Here is a 23,671-nt window from a genome sequence, read left to right on the forward strand (position 1 = left end):
ATAATTCATTAATAAAAAGACAGCCAAATTTTTTAAATGGACAAAGAATTTGACTAGTTTTCCAAAAAGAAGGTATACAGGTGGCAAAGAAATATGAAAATATTCTCAGCATCATTAGCCACTAGGGAACTACAAATCAAAAGCACTTCACAATCCTAGGATTGCTATCAAATTCACAAATACTGATGAGGCTGTGGAGGAATTGGGATCCTGTTGCTGATGGGAATATAAAAATAGCACAACCACTTTGGAACACAATCTGTAGTGTTACCACGTGACCCACTGATTCTACAGGTAAGTGTAAACCCAAGAGAAATGAAAATATGCACACACATTTGTCCATAAAGGTTAGTTACAGCATCATTCATAATTGAAAATGGAAACAGCCAAACGTCCAATGAATGAATAGGTAAAATGTGATATATCTATACACTGGAGTATATTGTATATTCAGCAATAAAATGAAATATTGTGTATGTTATCAGTGAACAATTAAAATATGTTAACTGAAAGAAGCCAGTCTCTGAGGATCTGTTATTGTTATTTTTTATTGTCCTTACATGAAATGTCCAGAATAAGCAAATTGATAGAGATAGGAAGTAGAATATAATTGGGAGGTGTGTGTGGAGAGAAGAATGGCTACTGAAGGCAGGGGTATTGGGGGGAAGGGAACATATGATGGAAATGTTATAAAATCAGTTGCAATGATGGTTGCACAACTCTGTTAATATACTAAAAGCAAATCAGTTGTATACTTTTTTGGAAGAATGTTTATTTTTGATCAGTTAAAATTTTAACATGTAACACTTGTACATGGGATACAGTGCAACATTTCTTCCCGTGTATATAGCATAAAATTATCAAGTCAGTTAATTAGAATTTCAATTTGCTTACCTTTTCTTTATGTTTGGAGCTTACACATCTCCTCTCTTCTAATTCTTCATTCAGTATAGAACACATATACACTCAATATGTATCTACATATGCTATGGTCACCTCACTGCTGTGGAACACTAACTTACTGCATCTACCTGTGTTTTTGTACCCATCATCCAACCTCCCCAACCCTTCCCAGCCTCCAGTAATCATGATTCTAAGTTCCAATGAGAGGTAACATGTGGTATTTGTCTTTCTGTGTCTTGTCTATTTCACTTAACATAAAAATCTCTGATTCTATTTTGCTGGAAATGTTATTAATTTTTCATTTGTATGGCTAAATAATATTCCATCTTGTGTATATACCACATTTTCTTCATCATTCATCTAGAGATGGACCCGTAGGTTGATTCCACATCTTGACTACTGTGAATAGGAGTGAAGATACCTTGTGTGCTGATTTCATTTCCTTCAGATACACACCCAGAAGTGGGATTGCTGGATCTTATGGCAGATTGTGGTGATGGTTGCACAACACTGTTAATACACTAAAATCCAGTGAATTGTACAGTATGTGAATATAGCCCAATAAAGTTCTCAGAAAAAAGGAAAAGATGCAAACATAAATGAATGAAAAAATAGCAGTAAAATTGCCCCAAATAAAACTGTCCCTTTCAAACTTAGCTGCAGGAGTCACGTGTTCCACTCTGGGGTACTTCCAGTGCTTCCTTGGCTGCATTCTGCAGAAACTTGAGGCTCAATGACGGCTTCCCACTTTTCTTCTTTCCCTATTTTTATTTACACTTTCCCTTTTTCTTTCCTCTTTGTTCTTTCTTGCCCTTTTTCTTTTATTCTGCCTTCATTTCATTTTCCCTTTTTCTTTTCTTTCTTTCCCTATTCTTTCCAACTCCCCCACCTCCTTTTTTTTTGGAAAAATACATCCACCGATCATGTAAATACATCCATTGATCATGTAGCAAAGCTAAGCTAAAAAATGTGTGTACTTGGATTATTCTACATGTGAGTCTTGTGGGGAAAAATTAGAGTGAAGGGTTCAAGGTCTCCCACGTTGATTTGATAGCAAATCCTGTACTTCAGGAAACAGTGGTCTAAATAGGTGGACAACCACCGCTCACATTAGTCCACCCAACATGGTCCAGTTAGAGATTTTTTAGGAAGTAAGTACTCATTATCCTTTTTTGCATATCCTCACATTTTGAACTTTTTAGGTCTCCTTGCGGCGGCAGCAAGTGGGTGAAAGACTGAATGAATGGGCAGTCTTCAGTGAGAAGAACAAGGAGCTCTGTGAATGGTTGACTCAGATGGAAAGCAAGGTCGCTCAGAATGGAGATATTCTCATTGAAGATATGATACAGAAGCTCAGAAAGGTATGGGATGCTACCCATGTTTTCACTCTTCTTTGTGTGCAAAAAGTTCAGGCATCTCTCAGTAATCCTGGACATGAGTCCTGCAAACCCTGCAAATGTCAACATCTGTGGGTGCTCAAGTCCCTTATGTAAAACAATGTAGTATTTGCATATAACCTGCCAGTTCTCCCATATGCTTAAACCGTCTGTAGATTACTTACATGACCAAATCCAATGTAATACTTTGTCAATAGATGTTATACTGGATTGTTTAGGGAATGATGACAACAGAAATAATCTGTGTATGTTCAGAACAGGCACAATTTTCCCCCAAATATTTTAAATCTGAAGTTGGTAGAAACCCACAGATGTGGGATCCATGGAAAAGAGGGCCAGCTTACTCACAGTTACTGTCTGGGAAAAGCAATGCTATATTTTAAACATTTCATCTTTTAAAAATAAACTTTCATGGCAAAACTTACTTTATTTCTAAAATATATATAGGGTATTTTCCATCTGTGATGGAATAGATTATCTATTGGTACTGCTCAACATTTTGTGTTTTAGCCATGCTTTCAGTAGAAATCATTTATTTGTCTTAGCATTGTTTTCTTTTGAAAAAGCAAAATCACTAGAGAACTAAAAAAAAAAATCTTAAGATCGCTTAAAATAACATTTTTATCCATAAAATATGGTTTACAAAGACCATAAATAGGAATGAAGAATTTCCTGATAATTTTGGCTTCATATTATTTTCAAGTTTTATTTATCTGATGAACTTATTTTATATATTCATTTGGATTGGAACAATTATTGGTCTATATAGGGCTGATCAAATTTAATAGCATATATACTATTTCTGATGATTTAAGTGTAATTTCCACATTGGTTTTGAACAAGTAATCATTTTAATGTTTTGGCTTATGCTTTCCATTAGCACATGTCACCACCTGATGTACGCTACACTTTTTGTATTTATTGCTTCAATGTCTGTTTAGAATGGAATCCTCACTGGTCTGTAAGCTTCACTGGAGAATACCTTTGTCTTTCTTGTTCATTGTTATCTCCCCTGCACCCAGGGCCATGCCTAACTTTTTCTTATAAACATTCGGTATTTACTGAGTAAATGAATTACAGTTTCATTTATCCTGAAAAAAATAGATTGTTAGGAAAAATTACCTTTATCCATGAACACATATAGAGAAAAAGGTGGGGCCGGCGCCATGGCTCACTTGGCTAATCCTCCGCCTGTGGCACCAGCATCCCATATGGGCACTGGTTCTAGTCCTGGTTGTTCTTCTTCCAGTCCAGCTCTCTGCTGTGACCCAGGAGGGCAGTGGAGGATGGCCCAAGTGCTTGGGCTCCTGCACCCACATGGGAGACCAGGAAGAAGCACCTGGCTCCTGGCTTCGGATTAGCGTAGTTCTGTCCATGGTGGCCATTTGGGGGGTAAACCAATGGAGGGAAGACCTTTCTCTCTCTCTCTCTCACTGTCTATAACTCTACCTGCCAAAAAAAAAAAAACAAAAAAACAAAAAACAAAAAAAAGAAAAAGGGAAAAATCTATAAGTTAACATGTAATGTTAATAGTGTTATAGGTTTCTACTTAAAATTGCAAAATATATAAATCATAATTTGTTATGTTTAAAATGGCTGAGATGATGCAGATTTCATTTTAACATCTGCTGAAGTTGTTCTTTGCTAGTTGCAGGGTGTTAAAGAATGGTACACTAGACACGACAAAGACTCTATTGTTGTAATACAAATATAATTAAAACAAAAATTTTAGCTTTTTTGTAGATAATTTGTTATTTAGCATAATGTTAGAAGTACTCTTTAAAATATTAACTCTAGGGTCAGACTTTTGGCATAGTAGTTAAGATACTACTTGGGACCCCGGTACCCCATATCAGAGTGCCTGGGTTCAAGTCCTGGCTCTACTTCTCATTCCAACTAATGTGCTCCCTGAGAGGAAGTGGTTATAGCTCAAGTACTTGAACCTCCACCATATACATGGGAGACCCAACTGAATCACCAACTGTTGACTTTGGCTTGATCCAGGCCAAACTGTTGTGGGCCTCCAGGTAGTGAACCAGCATATAGGAGATCATTCTGCCTCTTTATGCCTCTCTGCCTTTAAAATAAATACGTAAAAAATTTTACAATCTTAACCATGTTAGTATATAAAATAAGTTATGAGAGAGCAGGCATTTATTCTGGCAGTTAAGATACCCATGTCCCACATCAGAGTGCTTGGGTTCAATTCTAGATTCTGGTTCCTGATTCCAGCTTCCTGAAAATGCAGGCATTGGTGGAAGCAGAGATAGTACAAGTAATTGGGTAAAGCAAACTAATGAACAATGGAAATCTTTTTTTTTTTAACTTATATTTAATGAATATAAATTTCCAAAGTACAGCTTATGGATTACAATGGCTTCCCCCCCATAATGTCCCTCCCACCCGCAACCCTCCCCTTTCCCATTCCCTCTCCCCTTCCATTCACATCAAGATTCATTTTCGATTCTCTTTATATACAGAAGATCAGTTTAGCATACATCAAGTAAAGATTTCAACAGTTTGCTCCCACACAGAAACATAAAGTGAAAAATACTGTTTGAGTACTAGTTATAGCATTAAATCTCAATGTACAGCACACTAAGGACAGAGATCCTACATGAGGAGTAAGTGCACAGTGACTCCTGTTGTTGACTTAACAAATTGACACTCTTGTTTATGGCATCAGTAATCACCCTAGGCTCTTGTCATGAGCTGCTGTTGATGACATAGAAAAATAATTAAACTGAACATTAGATACTAGTGTCTACTTGGTGTTAGCACTCAAAAACAGCTTAACTTAAAAGGTGACACATTTGGAATACTTTTACCATAGTAGTTTTTAAGATTTATTGTGATTCCTTGGAAATAAACATTTCTCAATGAAATCATCTCAAATTTATGATGGATTATTGGGCGGAGGTCCCGGGCATGAGGAAAACACTCAGCACTGGGATGGAATAAAATTTCACCAACACTTAAGTAAAATGACTTGGGAGGAAATTGTTACGATATTAACTTTAGAGCAAAAGTAGATTAAAATATCCACACTCATATAATATTTATTGGCTTATGGAGAAAATATTTGTTAACTAACAGGTGTTTAAGCCAAAAATGAAAAGGTTGATCCTAACGATTGGATGCCGTGACTGTGGCAAGAGAGTAAATTGGTCGTGGGGTGAGTGGCAGTGGTCCTTTTACCACAACTTAAACCATTCCACTTAAAACCTATCTCTTGCAAACAGAACATATGGAGCTGGTTCTCTTTGACAAGTAGACTATATAAAAGGAATTAGCACAGAAACAGGGTAAATCAAGAAGGCCTGAGGCCCATTGATTCTCTAAAATGAATGTCTATTGTTGGTGAGAGTTAATTTGTCCTTGATTTATGTGTTATAAAATACCAGCACTGTCTAGAAAATCTCTTTCAAATGAAGAAACTGTTAAAATATTCTGCACAAGTATCCTGACAAACCCTCAGGCACAATTGCATATGTCAGTTGCATCTGTGTCTGTATGAATGTGTGTGCTGTATATGTCATATATGTGTGCATCTTGCAAGCTGCGTGGCAAGTGTTTGCATGAAAATTCTTTCTAAATATAATAGCAGGTTAATGATTAGTGCTATAAGGAATAGTTTCCCCATATTAAAATCCATAAAGTATCAATCAAGTTTTGTCTGTTGTAACTAATATTATGATTTTTTTTATTTTTCAATGCCCATGTTAAGCAAATACAAAGTACCACTCTCCTTTCAAGGACATCCTCAGTCTGCATCCATACTGAAAATAATCGGCGCTGCTAATGCTTGTGAATATGGACTGCTGTTCACACGGTGTTCCTCATGCCTAAACTATTTCCAAGCAGTAGAAAACTGTAATTATCATGTTTGTAGTAGAGCCAGGTGAACGCATTAAGAATAAGCTTTCTGACCTCTGTGATTGCTATTTATTATACAGGATTATCAAGAGGAAATTGCTGTTGCCCAAGAGAACAAAATACAGCTCCAGCAAATGGGAGAACGACTTGCGAAAGCCAGCCACGAAAGCAAAGCATCCGAGATTGAATACAAGCTCGGGAAGGTCAATGACCGGTGGCAGCATCTCCTGGATCTCATTGCGGCCAGGTAAAGAGGACCCAATTCAATAGCACATGTGTGCAGAATTTTAAAGCCTTTCATTGCTGCTAAAGACAATCGAAGGAATCATTCTCTTTCTTTTTTTGATTTATCTCATTTTGAAAAATGTTCAGACTGTTCTCATAAATGGCACCTTCATTAACTTGTAAATTCTCCTTTTTGCTTCATAAACCTAGTGTTGTTCGCATGTAGCTGAGAGACAGAGTGAGCAAGAGAGAGCGTCACATCCAAACAAAAGCTGTTACCTACAGAAAATTCTTTATTTCAGGCACTGATGAGTATTTTAGCCTCCTGTTTGGAAGAAAGGGAAACTGCGAACCGGTATTTGTGGAGGGTGTTTTTGTTGTCATCACAAAGTAAAGTACAGGAATAATGCTAATTATTGCCACTCTGCCTGGTTGTAAAAATAAGCTGCTACATATATGTAATTTTGTGCTTACCTCGGATGATAACTGTATGTGTGCATCTCCCTTCTGAGAGGCATATCATGTTCAATTTTTGTTGCAGAAAGGTAGGGTGAGAAAAACGGATAAAAGAAACATCTGTGAGGGTTTTTCCTTAGAATATGAGACTCTGATATGATTGAATGATGCACTGTCTTAGTTGATATAAAGATGGGATAATTAATAGGTGCTTTATTTGGGGTGAACCTTGCTTCATGTTGGGATGTGGGCTTTGTGAGCTCAGTATTCAGTGTATCACGAGCACTACAAACAGTGCCTGAATGCGATGTGGGCTCAGTAAACATTTCAGTGGATGAACGAATGAATGGAAACCTGAATGTCTGAATGGGTGTTCGTTTTCATGGCAACTGTGAGAGCTGGAATGTTACAAATGCTTCTGAGACTCAGCCATTTGGGAACCACCCCACTGCACCCTTTTCCATCTGAGTGCCTTTCTTTAACTGGATTGTATAAAGCTGGGCATGAGCAGTATATTTTGAATATTGTGCACCCAACAAAACTGCTTACAGGCATGATGACTCTATTACTAATTTTTAGAACCTTTGGTAGAAATTGTTATTTCAGGATATAATTTAGTGATAATGAAACATAAATTGGAACACATGCTTATCTGGTTTTTAAATGTGTATCAACAGCACTGCCATAGCCAGTGATTATTGTTTTTTTTTTTTTAAGATTTATTTATTTCTTTGAAAGTCAGAGTTACACAGAGAGAAGGGAGGCAGAGAGAGAGAGAGAGAGAGAGAGAGAGAGAGAGAGAGAGGACTTCCATCCGCTGGTTCACTCCCCAATTGGCTGCAATGGCCAGAGCTGTGCCGATCCGGAGCCAGGAGCTTCTTCCGGGTTTCCCACTCGGGTGCAGGGACCCAAGGACTTAGACCATCTTCCATTGCTTTCCCAGGGTATAGCAGAGAGCCGGACCGGTGCACATATGGGATGCCAGCACTTCGGGCCAGGGCGTTAATCCACTGCGCCACAGTGCCAGCCCCAGCCAATGCTTATTGAACACTTCATTTATTCCTGGGTGTTATTTGTGGTTCACAACACCCACTGAGGGGGCTGTATCTACTTTAGAGCTGTGTAAGCCCAGGCGTAGGCCTGCCCAGGATGCCCTGAGACCACAACACCCACTCTCTTGCCAGTTGAGTTTGTGACAACCTTTTCCTCATCAGAGGGAATGCAGTTACATGGAATTAGGTTCAGTTATTAATTGTGGCAGCATAATTTCCCAATGCTTTGTTTGTACAGCACTTATATGTAACAAGGACTGGGAGAGAGGTTGGGGATACTATGACAGAGTGCTTGGTGGGAATCCAGAAGAAATGCAAAGAAATCAAGGAAAATCAGGAGCCAATCACTCCAACAAATAGAGATGTCAGGGGCCGATGCTGTCGCGCAGCAGATTAATGCCCTGGCCTGAGGAACTGGTATCCCATATGTGGGCTGGTTCGAGACCTGGCTGCTCCGCTTCCAATCCAGTTCTCTGCTATGGCCTGGGAAAGCAGTGGAAGATGGCCCAAGTCGTTGGGCCCCTGCATCTGCCTGGGAGACCTGGAAGAAGCTCCTGGCTTCAGATTGGCACAGCTCTGGCCATTGCGGCCAATTGGGGAGTGAACCAGCAGATGGAAGACCTCTCTCTCTCTCTGCCTCTCCTCTCTCTGTGTAACTCTGACTTTCAAATAAATAAATAAAATCTTTTTTTTTTTTTAAGAGATGGCAGCCCACATCTCAGCTACAATCACTCAACAATTTAGACATGTGGAGGCTTTATGATCCCAGGGCTATGTTTAGCCTCACTTCTGTCACTAAAATGATAAAATCTTCAGAAGGAGACATGGAAGCCTCTTCTACTATAAATATCCTCCTAGAGAAACCACCCACTGGGTAAATACCCGTGGGATTTTTTCAGTCAGAATCTGACTCACGGGTAGACTTGTTATTTCCATGTAATCCAGTCAAGCTGCTAATATTCTTTCCACATTCTGAGTCCCTCAATGATGTGAAGAATGGGTATGCAGTGGGTCAAAGATATTTTAAATTAATATAATTTAGTCCTAAGCAGCTAGCCTAGGGTGTGCCCAGCTATTAGCCAACATTTTATGGGAGTGTGGTATTTTCTCATTAGGATCATGTTGCTATGAAACATTTTTGTTGGACTGTTTAGGTAAGGATTTTTGATGTTAGTTTGCTTTCCAGAAAGATACATTAATGCACTTGATTATATTTATGAGGTACACAAATGTTTCTCCTTGTGTAGAGACTTACAACATACAGATAATCATTCCTTGAATGTAGGCATTTGTGTCTCTTTCAACTTTAGACTACAAGCCACAAAGATCATTAATTTGCCTTGGAATTAAATGCCACATTAGATTCACAGTCTGCCTTTGGCTTCTCCCCAGAGACACTCAGCCATCACATTTGTTTTCCTTCCCCTGTTTATCAGTGCTTCCTTAGCGCACAAACTGGGTGAACATTTCCCACCATCTACCACACCTGTCGTCAGCTGTGAAATGCTGGCTGAGATATTAAGTTTCCATGATTCAATCCCATTCATGACTCTTCCCACTTTAGTTTACATTAAAACAGAAGATAACCTACTATATGCATTTTCATAATTTTTTATGTGTAGTGCAGATAATTTGGGAACTCTTTGAAGTTTCTAAAAGAAAATGATAGTTAAAATAGATTAATTATAAAAATTATCTTAAATGAACATTTTATTTTTGTCACCATTAATAATTTTTAAAGCAACAAGTTTTTAATATATGAAGATGACAGTAATATTTCTTCATTAATTTTTGTTCTCTGTTGAAAGATACACACCAAACACTTTCCTATAGAATATCTTCTCTTTCCTACTTCCTCCCCACAAAAAAAAAACAAAAAAAACAAAAAAAAAACAACCTCTTAAAACTCCTACTTAAACCAGTGAGCTGGCATATTACACCAAAGAGAAGTTGTTCCTTTTTGAAACTACAATCTGCTGCAGTTGGGGAGGTTATGGTTTTTGGTTTGCACTTGAGGCTGTTAGCAAACAGCCCTCAAGAAAAGTTGACTGTCCTGCAGCCAGCTTTATTTTTGATATCCTTTCTTTAGACCTGTAGCCTCCTCCTCCTCCTCCTCCTCTTCACAGATTACACTGAGCTTTTTCCCCTTCTTACCCTCGTGGCCTACATTCCAGGAGATCAAGCCTGGCACATGTTAATGAATGTAGGTTTTATTTAGAAACATGACCACTTGTCCCTGCTCAGTGTCATATTATCAGACACAGACTACCAACATTTGTCTAGCATGAGCGTTTCCACGCTTCTGCATGCAGACACGGGTGACTTGCCTCCCCACGCAGGATTTAGTTTTTTGCCCTACAGAAACTAACTTTTTGAAGTGGAAGCTTCATGGTGGTGGCGGAGGACTTGCGCGCCCGGAGGATGGCAGAGGACGGCTGTGCAGATGCAGATCTCCCAGAGTGCAACTGCGATGTCACCAGGCAGGCATCTCCTTGAGTGTCTTCCATTGTACACAGCTCTCGTGTTACGTGGGGTTTATAGGATGGATGCTGGAAGCTTTAATCCAGAATTGCTTTGCCAGTGTTCAGTGAAGATGATTGTTGTTAGGAGTTTGCTTTGGCATGGACTTTGGCATGGAGTTATTTGTTGGTTTGTTTGCTTGTCCCTCTGCTGGGTATATGGAGATGGGTGAAAAGGTTAATGAACTTATAATAACTTGGTTTCGAGTTCTTTCTGGGACATATGTGTCGTATGAGGAGTAAGAACTCGGTAGAGAAGTTGAGACACAGGAAAGATGTTCAGAAAAAAGCCGGATAGAATTCATCATACACTATTTAAAGGATGAGCTTCTGATGAAACTCAAATTCAGCCTTAGCCAGTTGATAGTCTTGTAGCTGAAAACTTTATCTTCATTTAAAAAAATCATATTTCAGGGGCCTGGAATATTTTGTGTTTGAGAAAGTTGCTTTTGCCTTTGGTTGTCAGTAAATTTTGGTCACTGACTAAAGCATATGAAATATGTGAAAAATGTGCAAATTTATATCTTAAATAGCAATTAGTACATAATACAAATGTTTATAATATTTTTATGTTAGAATAATGATATAACAGGAACTTTGTTTCCAATTTTTAAACATGTTTTTCTTTTATCCTATCATCCCCAAATAAATTCCTATAGATGAATAGGGTTTACTGTCTATACTTTTAGTTCTGTTATACTTAGAATTTTGTTTGTGGCTATATATATGTAGTAGTAAATTAATTTAAAGGAAACTAGTGATATATAGTATATAGTTATATACATAAATGTATACTTTTATATGTATGTGTGTACAAGTAGTACTAAATTAATTTAAAGGAAACTAGTGATATATATTATGTAATTATATACATAAATGCATGCTTTTCTCGGTGTGTGTATCACACACACACACGTACACACACACATCCATGTTAAGAAGCTAGACAATTGGATTTAAAAGTAGAATCCTTCCGAAGAAAGGTCAGTGCCTGTGATCCCCATTGGACTCTTCAAGGAGAACCATAAGCTGCAGGGACTTACAGGTTTATCAGGCTCACTAAATTTATGCAGACATGTGACATCTGCAAGTATCTATTTTAAATCATAATGCTGAATGCTGCCAAAAGGAATGTTGCTCAGGCTTCTTCCAGTGATAAATGAAAATATTGTGACACTCTAACCAAGAACTTCCTTTAAAGAAATAAAGGGGGAAAAGTGAGATATTCCTCACTGAAAAGAGTGAGTGCTGTCTGGCAAATATCAAATTCAATAAAAGCCACAGTGCATGTACAGGGCTTTGCTATCTGTTTCCTGCAGAAGTTCAGATCTGCTTCCCTAAACACACATGTACACACACACACACACACACACAGCTATTCTTAGTAAAATATACTTTTTATAAAATGAGAATGAAGAACCACTTAAATGTTCACTCCATGAACTTGACTAAATTCACACATTAGTTTGAAGGAGAAACTTCTCCCTGATGGACTATATAATCCATAAACATTTCTGTGTCACAATGCCCTTGACATATTGCATACTAATTACTCTGACTTGAAACTCACTATTATTCAAGATTACTAATCCTGTCATGTATTTTGCTGGCATAGATGGTCCAATGGAATTGTGTTTACATGTATTATCTTGTGTTTTGGATCTTCTGATCATATTGTGAGTTTTGAACCAAGCAAATGAGTGCATTTTAGTACTTGACAAATAGACCATTTGCCAATGCTGAATCTAGCAGAAACACTTAAGTATACATTCAGTATCATTTAAAAAATTAAAATGTTAATTAGGTAAAGATTTTTCTTAGAATCCCAAGCATTAATGTTTAATAGATTTTTAAATACAGTCTGACTTTGCATGAGGCACTAAGCTTAGCATGGCAGAGAGGGGAAATCAAGATGTGAAATTCACAGCACTGGCATTCCCAGAATGACCATGGAGGAGACCAGCTTCTGTATAAATGACATAGGAAGTTAACGTAAGAGGGATAGAGAGGAAGCACATACTCCAGCCTGGAGCAGGAGAACAAGGATATTATGACGTTGCTGGAAAAGCCCCTGCTGAAGCATTGTGAGCATTCAAATCCTGACAAATCCACCTGCAGAAAGTGGTGGAAGCAGGAGCAGTCAGAGAGGACTTTGTTCCAGGGACAGAGCCAGGACAGATGGCTTGGTACACCATTCCTCAGCCCTGTCCTAGTGACCCTGCTAATTGCACACTGTCCTTTCAGTGTGGGGCGCTGAGGCAGGATGGCCAGGGCCATGTTAAGATGCATGCCTATGCCCATGCCAAGGTTCTTGTAGAATGTGCTATCCCAGCTTTCATCAATAGCTACTGTAAAACTGTTGTTCACCAACTGATACCCAGGTGAATTTGTCTTAAATGTGAAAAAAATGTGACTGGGATATATATACAAGCTGAAATATTTTTCAAGGCACCTTTAGGTGCCCCGGTGGCAGGTTATAATTTGCACTCTTAAAGATAATTAGAGAAATCTTGCCTTGAATGCAATTATGAGTCATGATAAACATTACAACATATTTTCATTACTTGTCAATGTATCCTATTTTGGAATATGAGCATATTTTTTCTTTATATAAAGAGACCAGATTTCATGTGTTTAATATAAACAGTTTTAGGCACATGGTGATACTTCCCATCCAACCTCCATCCTCCTTCCTTTACTTTATAGTTTCTTTTAATTTTTGCAAATAACCTACTTTCAATTTACTTAAATTACAGGCTTAATCGTTCACTAAATAAAGAATTCAAGTAGAAAGATTATTGTTCTACAGGAGTATAGACAAAGGTTATAAATAATCAAATATCAAGTTGTCAACTTCATTCATATACATCACATTTTTTTTGTATTCTCTATATTAGCTACCACAAATAGAGAAAACATGATTTTTGACTTTTTGGTCTGGCTTATTTCATTAGGCATAATAGTCTCCAGTTGCTTTGCTTGCTTGCTTTCTTTTCTTTTTTTTTTTTTTTTTTTTTTTTTTTTTTTTTTTTTGCAAAAGACAGGATTTCATTCTTTCTATGGCGAGTGGTATTCCATCCTGCATATATACCTCATTTTCTTCATCTATTCCTCAGTTGATGTACATCTGGGTTGAACTGAGTTACTATAAACAAGGGGAGTACAGATAACTCTTTCATATGCTTATTGCACATCCTTTGGGTAAATTCCCAGGAGTTGGTGACTGGCTAATATGATCAATTTTCAGTTTTTCGAGGAATATCCATATTAGTTTTGTACTAGCTTACAATCCCACCCACATGTGTTAGGGTAACTTTTTCTCTACATCTTCACCAACATTTGTTATTTTTTGATTTTTGGATGATAGCCATTCTAACTGGGGTGAAGTTTTGTGGTTTTAATTTGCATCTTCCTGATGGCTAGTGAGCCTGAACATTTTTTTTTCCATACATCTGTTGGCCATTTGCATTTCATCCTTTTTTTTTTTTTTTTTTTGGACAGGCAGAGTGGACAGTGAGAGAGAGAGAGAAAAGTCTTCCTTTTCCATTGGTTCACCCCCCAATGGCTGCTGCGGCTGCTGCGCTGTGGCCGGTGCGCTGTGGCAGGCGCACTACGCTGATCCGAAGGCAGGAGCCAGGAGCCAGGTGCTTCTCCTGGTCTCCCATGCGGGTGCAGGGCCCAAGCACTTGGGCCATCCTCCACTGCACTCCCAGGCCATAGCAGAGAGCTGGACTGGAAGAGGAGCAACCGGGACAGAATCCGGCACCCCGGCCAGGACTAGAACCTGGTGTGCCAGCGCCACAGGTGGAGGATTAGCCTATTGAGCTGCAATGCCGGCCACATTTCATCCTTTGAAAATGCCTGTTCATGTCCTTTTTTCATTTCTTAACTAGATTGTTTGAACTCATTATATATTTTGAATTAATCCTTTATCAGATGAATAGGTTGTAAATATTTTCTCTGATTCTGTCAGTTGTCTTTCTTTTTCCATTTTTAAGGATTTATTTATTTGAAAGACAAAATTAGGAGGAAGAGAGAGACAGAGATCTTTGATCCACTGGTTCACTCCCCAAATGTTGCAATGGATAGAGCTCAGCCAATCTGAAGCCAGGAGGCAGGAGCCTCTTCCAGGGTGTCCCACATAGGTGTAGGAGCCCAAGCACTTGGGCTATCTTCTACTGCTTTCCCAGGCACATTAGCTGGAAGCTGGATTGGAAGTGGAGCAGCCAGGACTCAAACCAGTGCCCATATGGGATGCCAGCACTGCAGCCAGCACCTTAACCCACCATGCCAGAGTCCTAGTCCCTTGTTGAGTGTTTTCTTTGATGTGTGGAATCCTCTTAGCTTGAAATAATCCCATTTGACTATTTTTGCTTTTATTGCCAGTGATTCCATAATTGTATCCAAGAAATTGCTGCCTATACCAATGACTTCATTGTTTTTACCTTTGTTTTTCTCTAGTAATTTGATGGTTTCAGGTCTTAGGTTTAGATACTTGATGCATTGTGTGTTGATTTTTGTATAGGGTGTAATGTGGGGGTCATAATCTAAAGTCATGCACTTGAGTACTTTCACAAACTCAATGTTATTCAAATATGACTATTAACTATAATTAAATACAGCTGTTATTACTAGCTGACCAGTATAGTGGAAGTCATTTTAAATGCATTCATATGACAACACTGAGGAAAATGACAAAGAAGAAAAGAAATTGTGTCATCATGGGACCACATTCTCAGAGAAGCAATGATTTATTGAAGCTATAATATGAGCTGAGATCAGTTTTAAGGAACTAAATATATAAATTCAAGTGTTTGAAATATCGATATGATTATTATGATTATGAAGCATTTTCTTCGAAGACCCAAGTAGGGAAGCATTTCAACACCAGGGGTGAAGACTAGCTCATAAAATGGCACCTGTAGTTTGAAAGTACCTCCAGGTGATTATGTAACAATCCCAATTTGAGAATTGTTTTTCTAAAGCCTGAACAAAGTGTGGGGGTTGTGGTGTGAATTGGGGTAAACCACTGTTAGGAACACCCACATCCCATATTGGAATGCTGGTTCAAGTCCTGGCTCCTCTACTTCCAATCCAACTTCCTGCTAATGCTTACTCTGGAGGCAACAAAAGATTGCCTAAGTGTTTGGAACCCTGCTACTCAAGTGGGATATTTTGGAGGGAACTCCAGGTTTCAGCCTGTCTAGTCCCAGCTGTTGTAGGCCTTTGGGGACTGAGCAGTTAGCAGATAGAAAAGAGTGCTCACACTTGCTCACTCTCTTGCCCTGCCCTTCAAGTAGATATAAATGAACTTTTAATTTTTTTTAAAAAACACCTGAATGCTAATAGAGGTTGAGAAATACTTGATGATTCTGAATGTAAGTTGTTAGTCTTTGAGAACATTCTATTGCAGATCTCTGCCTTAAAATATATTATGTCTTTAGAGTTATAAAAGTCATATTGCTCTTGACATTTGTTCAAGAAGATATCTCTTCATTTGGGCCAAGTTTCACCCTGGGAGAATGAAGTGGTGTACCTTTGTGCTATTTACCTGTATAATGAGCAGTGTCAACTAAGTGATAATATTTCCTAAAACATTTGCCTAAAGTGGCAAATTCATGTATAAAAGTCAAACAGTTTTAAGGAAGGGCTGTACCAGAAATCATTGATCATGTACTTACTATCACCAGGACCCTTCTTTGGAGAGCAATATATGTACACAGCCATGGCATTGTCCTCACAAGAAATCCTCAATAATCAGTTTTCATCATTACTTCATAATCATAGAGTTGGAGAATACTACCCATGTCCCTGCCAAACTGCTACCTATACCCTGCCATCATTGAGAAAACTTTTTAGAACCAGTTTGTCTACCTCTGATTTTAGGCCTTGCCACCTCTTCATCCTTCTTTTGAGCCCTCTTTAACCCTCTTTGTTTGGTTAGCTGGCTCATGGTGTATCAATTTTGTTTATTTTTTAAAAAAACCAGCTCTTCCTTTCATTAATCTTTTGTTTATTGATTTCCATTTAGTTTATTTCTTTTCTAATTTTGCTTATTTCTTTCCTCCTACTAATTTTGGGTTTGGTTTGTTGTCTTTCTAGGTCCTTGAGATGTATTGCTAGCTCATTTATTCTGGTACCTTTCAATTTTCTTGCTATAGACACCAATTGCTATAAACTTCCCCCTTAATACTGCTTTTGCTATCCCATAAGTTTTGGTATGTTGTGTTATCAACTTCATTTGCTTCTAGAAACTTTTTAATTTCTCTTTTGATTTCCTCTATGACCCATTGTTCATTCAGGAACATGTTGTTCAGTCTCTATGTGGTTGCATGTGTTCTAAAGATTCTTGAGTTGTTAATTTCCTACTTCATTCCATTGTAATCAGAAAAGATACATGGTATGATTTCATTTTTTGAATTTGCTGAGACTTGCTTTATGGTCTAGTACATAGTCTATCCTAGAGAAAGTTCCATGTACTGATGAAATGAATGTGTATTCTGCAATGGTGGGGTGAAAAGTCCTATAGCTATCAGATAGGTCCATTTGGTCCATAGTGTAGATTAGCTCTGTTGTTTCTTTGTCAATTTTCTATCTAGTTGATCTGTCCATTGATGAGTGTGGAGTGTTGAAGACCCTCATTACTATTAGAGGCGAAGTCTCCCTTTAGATCCATTAATGTTTGTTTTAAATAGCCAGGTGCCCTTGTGTTGGGTGCATGCACATTTATTACATACATATCTTCCTTTTGAATTGAACTCTTTGTCATTATATAGCGCCCTTCTTTGTCTCTTTTAACAGTTATTGTGTTAATGTATAATTTTTCTGATATTAGGATAGCTATACCTGCTTGCTTTTACTTTCTGTTAGCATGGAATACCTTTATCCATACTTTTAGTTTCAGTCTGCTTGAATATTTATTGGTAAGTTGTGTTTCTTGTAGGCAGCAAATAGAAAATAGATGGGTCTTTTTCAAAAAAATTTCTTGAATTCTATTCCTGGCATTTCTTCAATCTCTTCATCTTCACATTCTAATATTGAAATGTTGTGTTCCTTTGGGGTCATGGTGTCTTGCTTAATCTTGTTTCTTGGATTTTTGTGTTTGTATTTAGGCATTTGTGGAGTTGATTTTTATTGTTTCTTCCTCTGATGGCTTTTATCTTTGAGCTATGTCTCTGTGGCTTAGTGGAATGTCTGCATTTTCATTGAATACCAAGAGGTGTGTGGTGGGTGTGGCCAGAGAACTCTGGTCAGTGCTCCAGGATGGGGCAAGTATGCAATGTAACACTCAAGTTGGTCATGGTAGATCTCAATACCCAGCTACACCCTGCACCTTCTCATGGAACCATTGAGTCCTCATGATCTCAGCACACATGGTTCCCACAGTCACTAGATTCAGAGACACCTCTCTGTCCTGCCAGCCTGTCCAGTTGACAGATAGGCAGATGTTCTCCAAGACAGCTCCACCTAGGTATCTTGATCCTAGGAGGCTGCAGGCACCACCCAGCGAGGCCCAAAATCAGTGGGGACTTTGGATTTTTCCCTCCAGTAGAATCTCTGAATCACACATATACACAAGAGCCACTGGCCAAGTGTGTTCCTTGCCCACCACTGCTGCCAGTACTGCTGAGAAGGCATCCTGTCTCAGCCAGTTGCTGTACTCACACACAAAGGTTTCCACAGCTGCTGCCCAAAACCAAAATGGTGCCTTCTCTTTGTCATCTAGGCAGCAGGTGCTGTTATGGGAAAGTTGGAGTGAGATAAACATGCCCCCTCTACTCCACTGGGTCTGTGGACAACCACTAGCAACTGCTAGCCCCCAAGGCTCAAGTATGGACTCACACCACACTTTCCCTCTGCCTGTATCACTGCAGCTTGCTACATTCCTGTCTCATTTCAATCTCTAAACTGTTAGCCTCTCTGGCTCTCATCAGCTGTAGTTGTGTCCATATTTGTGCTACATGTCTGCACCCACCATACAGGTTCACCATGTTCCTCTTCCTCTTGTAGGATTTCCAGTGCAGTTTTCTCTCCAATTCTCCCCTAAGAGTGTACTTCCTTCACTTTTTTTTTTTTAACTGTTTATCCTTAGCCTAGCACTGTATGTCATTCCTTAATCCGCCATCTTGGAATCTCTCTTGGGTCTTGTCTTTTAATCTATTCAATCATCTTGTCTTTTAATCTATTCAATCAGCCTGTATTTTTAGTTGGAGAGTTTAGGCTACTTACATTCAAGGTTACTATTGCTAAGTAATGACTTGGCCCTACCTTTTTTTCTGTGAATATTTCTATTGTTTGCTTTGGCTTTTCTTTGTACTTTTATTAGAAGAATTTCTGCCTTCACATTATTTCATAATGATGACTATCTTCTGTGTTTCTGTGTGTAGTATATCCTTAAACATCTTTTGTAAGCCTGGACAAGTAATGACAAATTTTTTCAATTTCTATTTGGTATGGAAGGTCTTTATTATTTCATGTTCATTCATAAATGAGAGCTTTACAGGGTACAGTATTCTCGGTTGACTTTTTTTTTTTTCCTCTTAAGACTTGGACTCTATCTGTTCTCTCCTAGATTATAGGGTTTTCTGATGAGAAGTCAATTGTGAGTCTAATTGGAGATCCTCTGAAAGTAATCTGGAATTTCTGTTGTCCACATTTTAGAATCTTTTCTTCATATTTTACTTTTGAAAGTTTCACTATAATGTGTCATGGCAAAGTTCTTTTCTGGTCATATCTATAAGGAGTTCTATGTGCCTTGTGTACTTGGATATCCCTTTCTCCAAATTAAGAAAGTTTTCTTTAATTATTTCACTAGGTCTTGTGATCCATTCTTTATTTCCACACCTCCACGAACTCCCAAGACCTGAATGTTGGATTGTTAGATGGTATCCAATAAATCCCCATAACTTTATTTAATTTTTCTAATTTCATCTTTTTCTTTTCTTCTTTTTTTTAGTCTCATTGAAAAATTTCCAAAGGTTGGTCTTCCAGCTTGGATAATCTTTCTTCTGCCTCACTATGTCTGTTCTTAGGAATTTCTACTGTATTATTTAGCTGACATATTGACTTTTTCATTTCTAGAATTTCAGTTTGATTTCTCTTCAAAATCTCAATTTCATGGGATAATTTTTCATCCATATCATATATGAATTTCTTTAGCTCATGAATTTGCTTCTCATTGCTTCTGAGTAATCCTATGATTAATCTTATGGATTCCATTTCAGGCATTTCATCAATATCTTCATCTTCACATTCTAACATTGAAGTGTTGTTGTGTTCCTTTGAGGGAGTTATGTTGTCTTCTATATTCTTGTTTCTTAAATTTCTGCATTTATTTTTAGGCATTTGTGGAAATACGTGTTGGTTTTCTTCTCTAATGACTTACATCTTTGTAATATTCCTCTGTGGCTTAGCGGAGTGTCTGTTCTTTCAGTGAATACCCTGAGGCATGTGCTGGGTGTTGCCAGCGAACTCTGTTCAATTCTCCAGGGTGAGGTGACTGTCTAGGGTGACACCCAAATTGGGCATGGTGGATCTTCTCTTGTTAGCAGGAAGGAGGCCACCACTGTTGGCATAATCAAACTTCATGACCTCTCTTCCAAGGTGATCAATTCCTGAGTGTTAGCCTACAGTGGGTGAAATATTCATCCATGCTGCTGCATGAACTGCACAAAAGGTCTGTGCTATCTTCAATGTGAGCACATATCCCACTGCAATGACCTACGCCAGGCAATCAGGGAGCTCTGAGCGTGTGGAGCTGCACACAGTGATTTCCCAGATTCCCAGATATCCCCTGTGCCCTCTTGTGCGGTCACAGAGTTCCCATAGTCACAAGGTGCAGAGGATCCACCCCACCCCTCTAGTCTGACCCATCCGTGGGGAGGCAGAGATGTTCTCAGAGCCAGCTGCCTTTGTGAATGTTCAGCCTAGGAGCCTGTGATATGTTGAGAGGCTGGGGGCACTTCACAGTCCTATGTGGGTGCCCAGCCATCTGTCATTCCTTCCAGCCAGACTCAAAGTCAGTGTGGAATGTATCTTTTTTCTCTGGTAAAGTCCCTAGATCACACACATACACAAGATCTGACGGATGCAGCCCCTACTCATTTCACATTGATGCCTTCTCACTGCCAGTTACCAGGTATACACAAGAGCCTCTGCAGCTGGTACCAATGTCAGAATGGCTCCTTCTCCCTTCCCATTGCTGGGTGTGTACACTCGAACTACTGCCACTGCTACTGCTGTCAAGATGGCATCTTGTCCCTGTGAGTTGCTGGAGCACAAGAGCTGCTGCAGCTGCTGCTTACATCTTAAATGGTGCCTGCCCACTCTCAGCTGTTTGCTGGGTGCCAGTGTGGGAGGGGTGGGGAGAAACATGTCTCCACCCACCTTTTACTTTCTTTTTTTTGCTATCTTAGCAGGTATCCTGTCCCTCTTAGGGCTTCAGGGGCCAGACTCAAAGACTTTGTAGTCCACCAGGCTTTCCATCTGGCTATATCTCAAGTGGCATGGGCTGCTGCAGTCTGATCTCACTTCACACTCCAAAACTGGTTCTTTCTCTGTTTCTTGGCCCTGGGGTTGAGTGTTGTGTCCGTGCTTGTGCCACATGTCCTAACCTTCCATTCAGATCCACAACCTCCTACTTCCTTCTGTAGAATTTACATTGCAGTTTTCTTTCCAACTCTCCCCTGAGAATGTACTTCCTCCACTTTCTCTTTTTTTTTTAACTGTTTTCCCCCAGCCTAAAGCAGTATGCCCATTTCCTATTCTGCCATCTTGGAATCCCATCTAAAGGTCAATGTTAATGTATTTCTTCCTGCTTCCTGTAAAAAATGGGGAAAATCATTTAAAAATAATTCTGTTTAGGGAATACTGTGCTACACTAGGCTCTGGACGTGGAAGACTGGGTAGCTAAGACCTCATATCCACACCGGTTCACAATCCAGTGGGTCCTCAGGTACCTTTAATGTGACCTATCATTGGCAAGACTCAAACTGATGAAGTACATGTAGTATCCCACTGAGAGATTTTTTACTGTGCTTTCTTCTGTCACAAGGATGCTGATATATAATATTCTGGAACTGAAAACTTGTTTAGCCACTATCAGAACTGAAACTATGCAATCCATTCAGTGATGATCTGGTAGAAATGGTACAATTTTTCCTCTAATATATGTTCCTCACAGGGATATATGTTGTTTGTAGAAATAATTTTTGTTACAGCAATGAGGTAACTCCATGATTATATTACTATAGCTGTGTTGAGTATAATTGCCAGTAGTTATTGAATGTATTTCTCATGTACTGTGAACTCTATATTCAACTTAATTAAATTGCACAAATACTCTTATACTCTATATAATCCCCATTTGATAGATGAGAAAATAGAGCCACGGGAAAATTGTGCAGCCTGTTCAAGGTCCCACAGCCAGTTAGTGGCTGGGCCAGGATGGACCAGGGCAAGATGAGTAGGGCATCTCCCTGACACTGGCCTTCTCACCTTCTCTGCCCTCAGGGTGAAGAAGCTGAAGGAGACCCTGGTTGCTGTGCAGCAGCTTGATAAGAACATGAGCAGCCTGAGGGCTTGGCTTGCTCACATCGAGTCAGAGCTGGCCAAGCCCATAGTCTACGATTCCTGCAACTCAGAAGAAATACAGAAAAAGATTAACGAGCAACAGGTATAACTTAGAACCTTCAACCTTAAAGTAGTAGGCCAAGGAATGTCTGCTTGTCCTTCTGCCTGGAATGCTGAACAGGATGGGTGAGGAAGGGAAGCTATGTTGAGATGGGTGTTGGAAGGAAATAGCTTTGAAATCACTGCTGAGTTGACTAAAAAGATCCTAGGGTTAAGTGTCATTGGTTCACCAACCATTTCCGCCATTCCACGGTGGAAAGAAATTTGCATTGCCATAATGGGTCTAAAACAGTGCTAATAGATTTGTTCATCTGTGGGCCACTAGTCCACCCCTCTCTACTTAGAAAGGAGTCGCTTTTTTTTTTTTCTGTGTCTCATGCTTGGAGAAAAAATACAATGCATATTTAGAAATTTTAGAACATAAGATTTTTTTTTTGTTTTACAAAGAGGACCACATGGGCTGCAGACCATAATGTAATTTCAGCACCATGTGTTTAACAAAGCCATCAAATCTCACTGGAATGAGATGTGCAACCCGACAAAGCACAATAGGATGACACTAAACAATGCATTCGGATGAAATGTTTAGCTCCCACTCATTTTGTTTATTCTTAAAGTGTATCAGACTCCTGTTTCCAGTAAATATCATACATTCCCTATGACAAGTGTTTTACCCCATACCTTTAGATTGCTTTTGAAAATCCTATCCAGACTTATTTTTTCCACTATAGTTAGGCCATCATAGCCAAGTTGCTTAACTTAAAAATGCTGTAGAATGTATCTATTCAACTTACCTAACACACTTAATTTAAAAATCCTATGAAGTAGTTTATGTATGGACTTTATCTTAAATTCTGTTTAAGCCAATGAAAATAGGTGTTAAAACAGTTTTAAGTATTGGATATTTTTACATTAAAATTAATTGCATTGCTTTGAAAACTTGTTAGCAGAATATTTTTCAGTTTCTGTAAGATTCAAATTCTCTAACGGATGTTGATGTTGATTGAACTCTGGGAGTTGTGGTTGGCTTCCCATTCCCCAGATACTTCTAGAAGGTATGGGAATGAGGTGTACCAATGATCAAAGTTAAATTGCTAATGACAAGTATTGTAATTTAGCAAATGTATAAAAATCAAAATAGTATCTGGTTAAATATAGTAAATTTAAGATATGCATTTATAACCCTTTTTGCTACTAACACTCCAATAAATAATACTAAAAAGGCAAAAAATGTCCAAAGCCAACATGGCAAACAGAACAGAAATGAAAATTACAGAGTCAACAGGATTTTGGAAGCTAGCAAGCAGGTAGATGAGAATGATGTCAGTAGCAGAATGGAAGGTGGGGAAAGTGGATTTGTGCTGCAGAGTTCCCAGGGCATCAGAATGCGGTGAGCAGGTACAGCTGAAGGTCGGGGCATTGTCAGCCTATACAATGAAAGCTTGTTTGAACATTTGGACAAAGTGTGGTTGAACTAGCAGATGCCTTGTAAGCTCAGATAGCAAGGACACTCTGCTTCTCTTAAAGCAAAGTAGACAGTTGTGCTCTGGAGAAAGCAAAATGGAGGGACTTTGGGCTTAAGGTCAGGAAACCATTGAGGCTTGAGTCACTG

The 23,671-nt window shown here is 38.8% G+C and overlaps 1 protein-coding gene across 15 annotated transcripts in view; it reads left to right on the plus strand.

The window, feature by feature from the left end:
* Window positions 1-23,671, plus strand: part of SYNE1 (spectrin repeat containing nuclear envelope protein 1) — a 551,459-nt gene that overhangs the window by 488,109 nt on the left and 39,679 nt on the right. For 13 of the 15 annotated variants that reach the window (XM_089332568.1, XM_070073379.2, XM_070073388.2 and 10 more), the window contains 3 exons: window positions 2,106-2,264; window positions 6,257-6,423; window positions 21,940-22,102. In XM_089332568.1, coding sequence (XP_089188694.1) covers window positions 2,106-2,264; window positions 6,257-6,423; window positions 21,940-22,102 — 489 coding nt within the window. Of the gene's footprint in view, window positions 1-2,105; window positions 2,265-6,256; window positions 6,424-10,102; window positions 10,390-21,939; window positions 22,103-23,671 lie in introns of those variants that run through there. The other 2 variants (XM_051855267.3, XM_089332574.1) reach the window with 1 other exon arrangement.

Source organism: Oryctolagus cuniculus, chromosome 5, assembly GCF_051225735.1.
Source record: "Oryctolagus cuniculus isolate XC-2025 breed Fujian yellow rabbit chromosome 5, ASM5122573v1, whole genome shotgun sequence".
NCBI lineage: Eukaryota > Metazoa > Chordata > Mammalia > Lagomorpha > Leporidae > Oryctolagus > Oryctolagus cuniculus.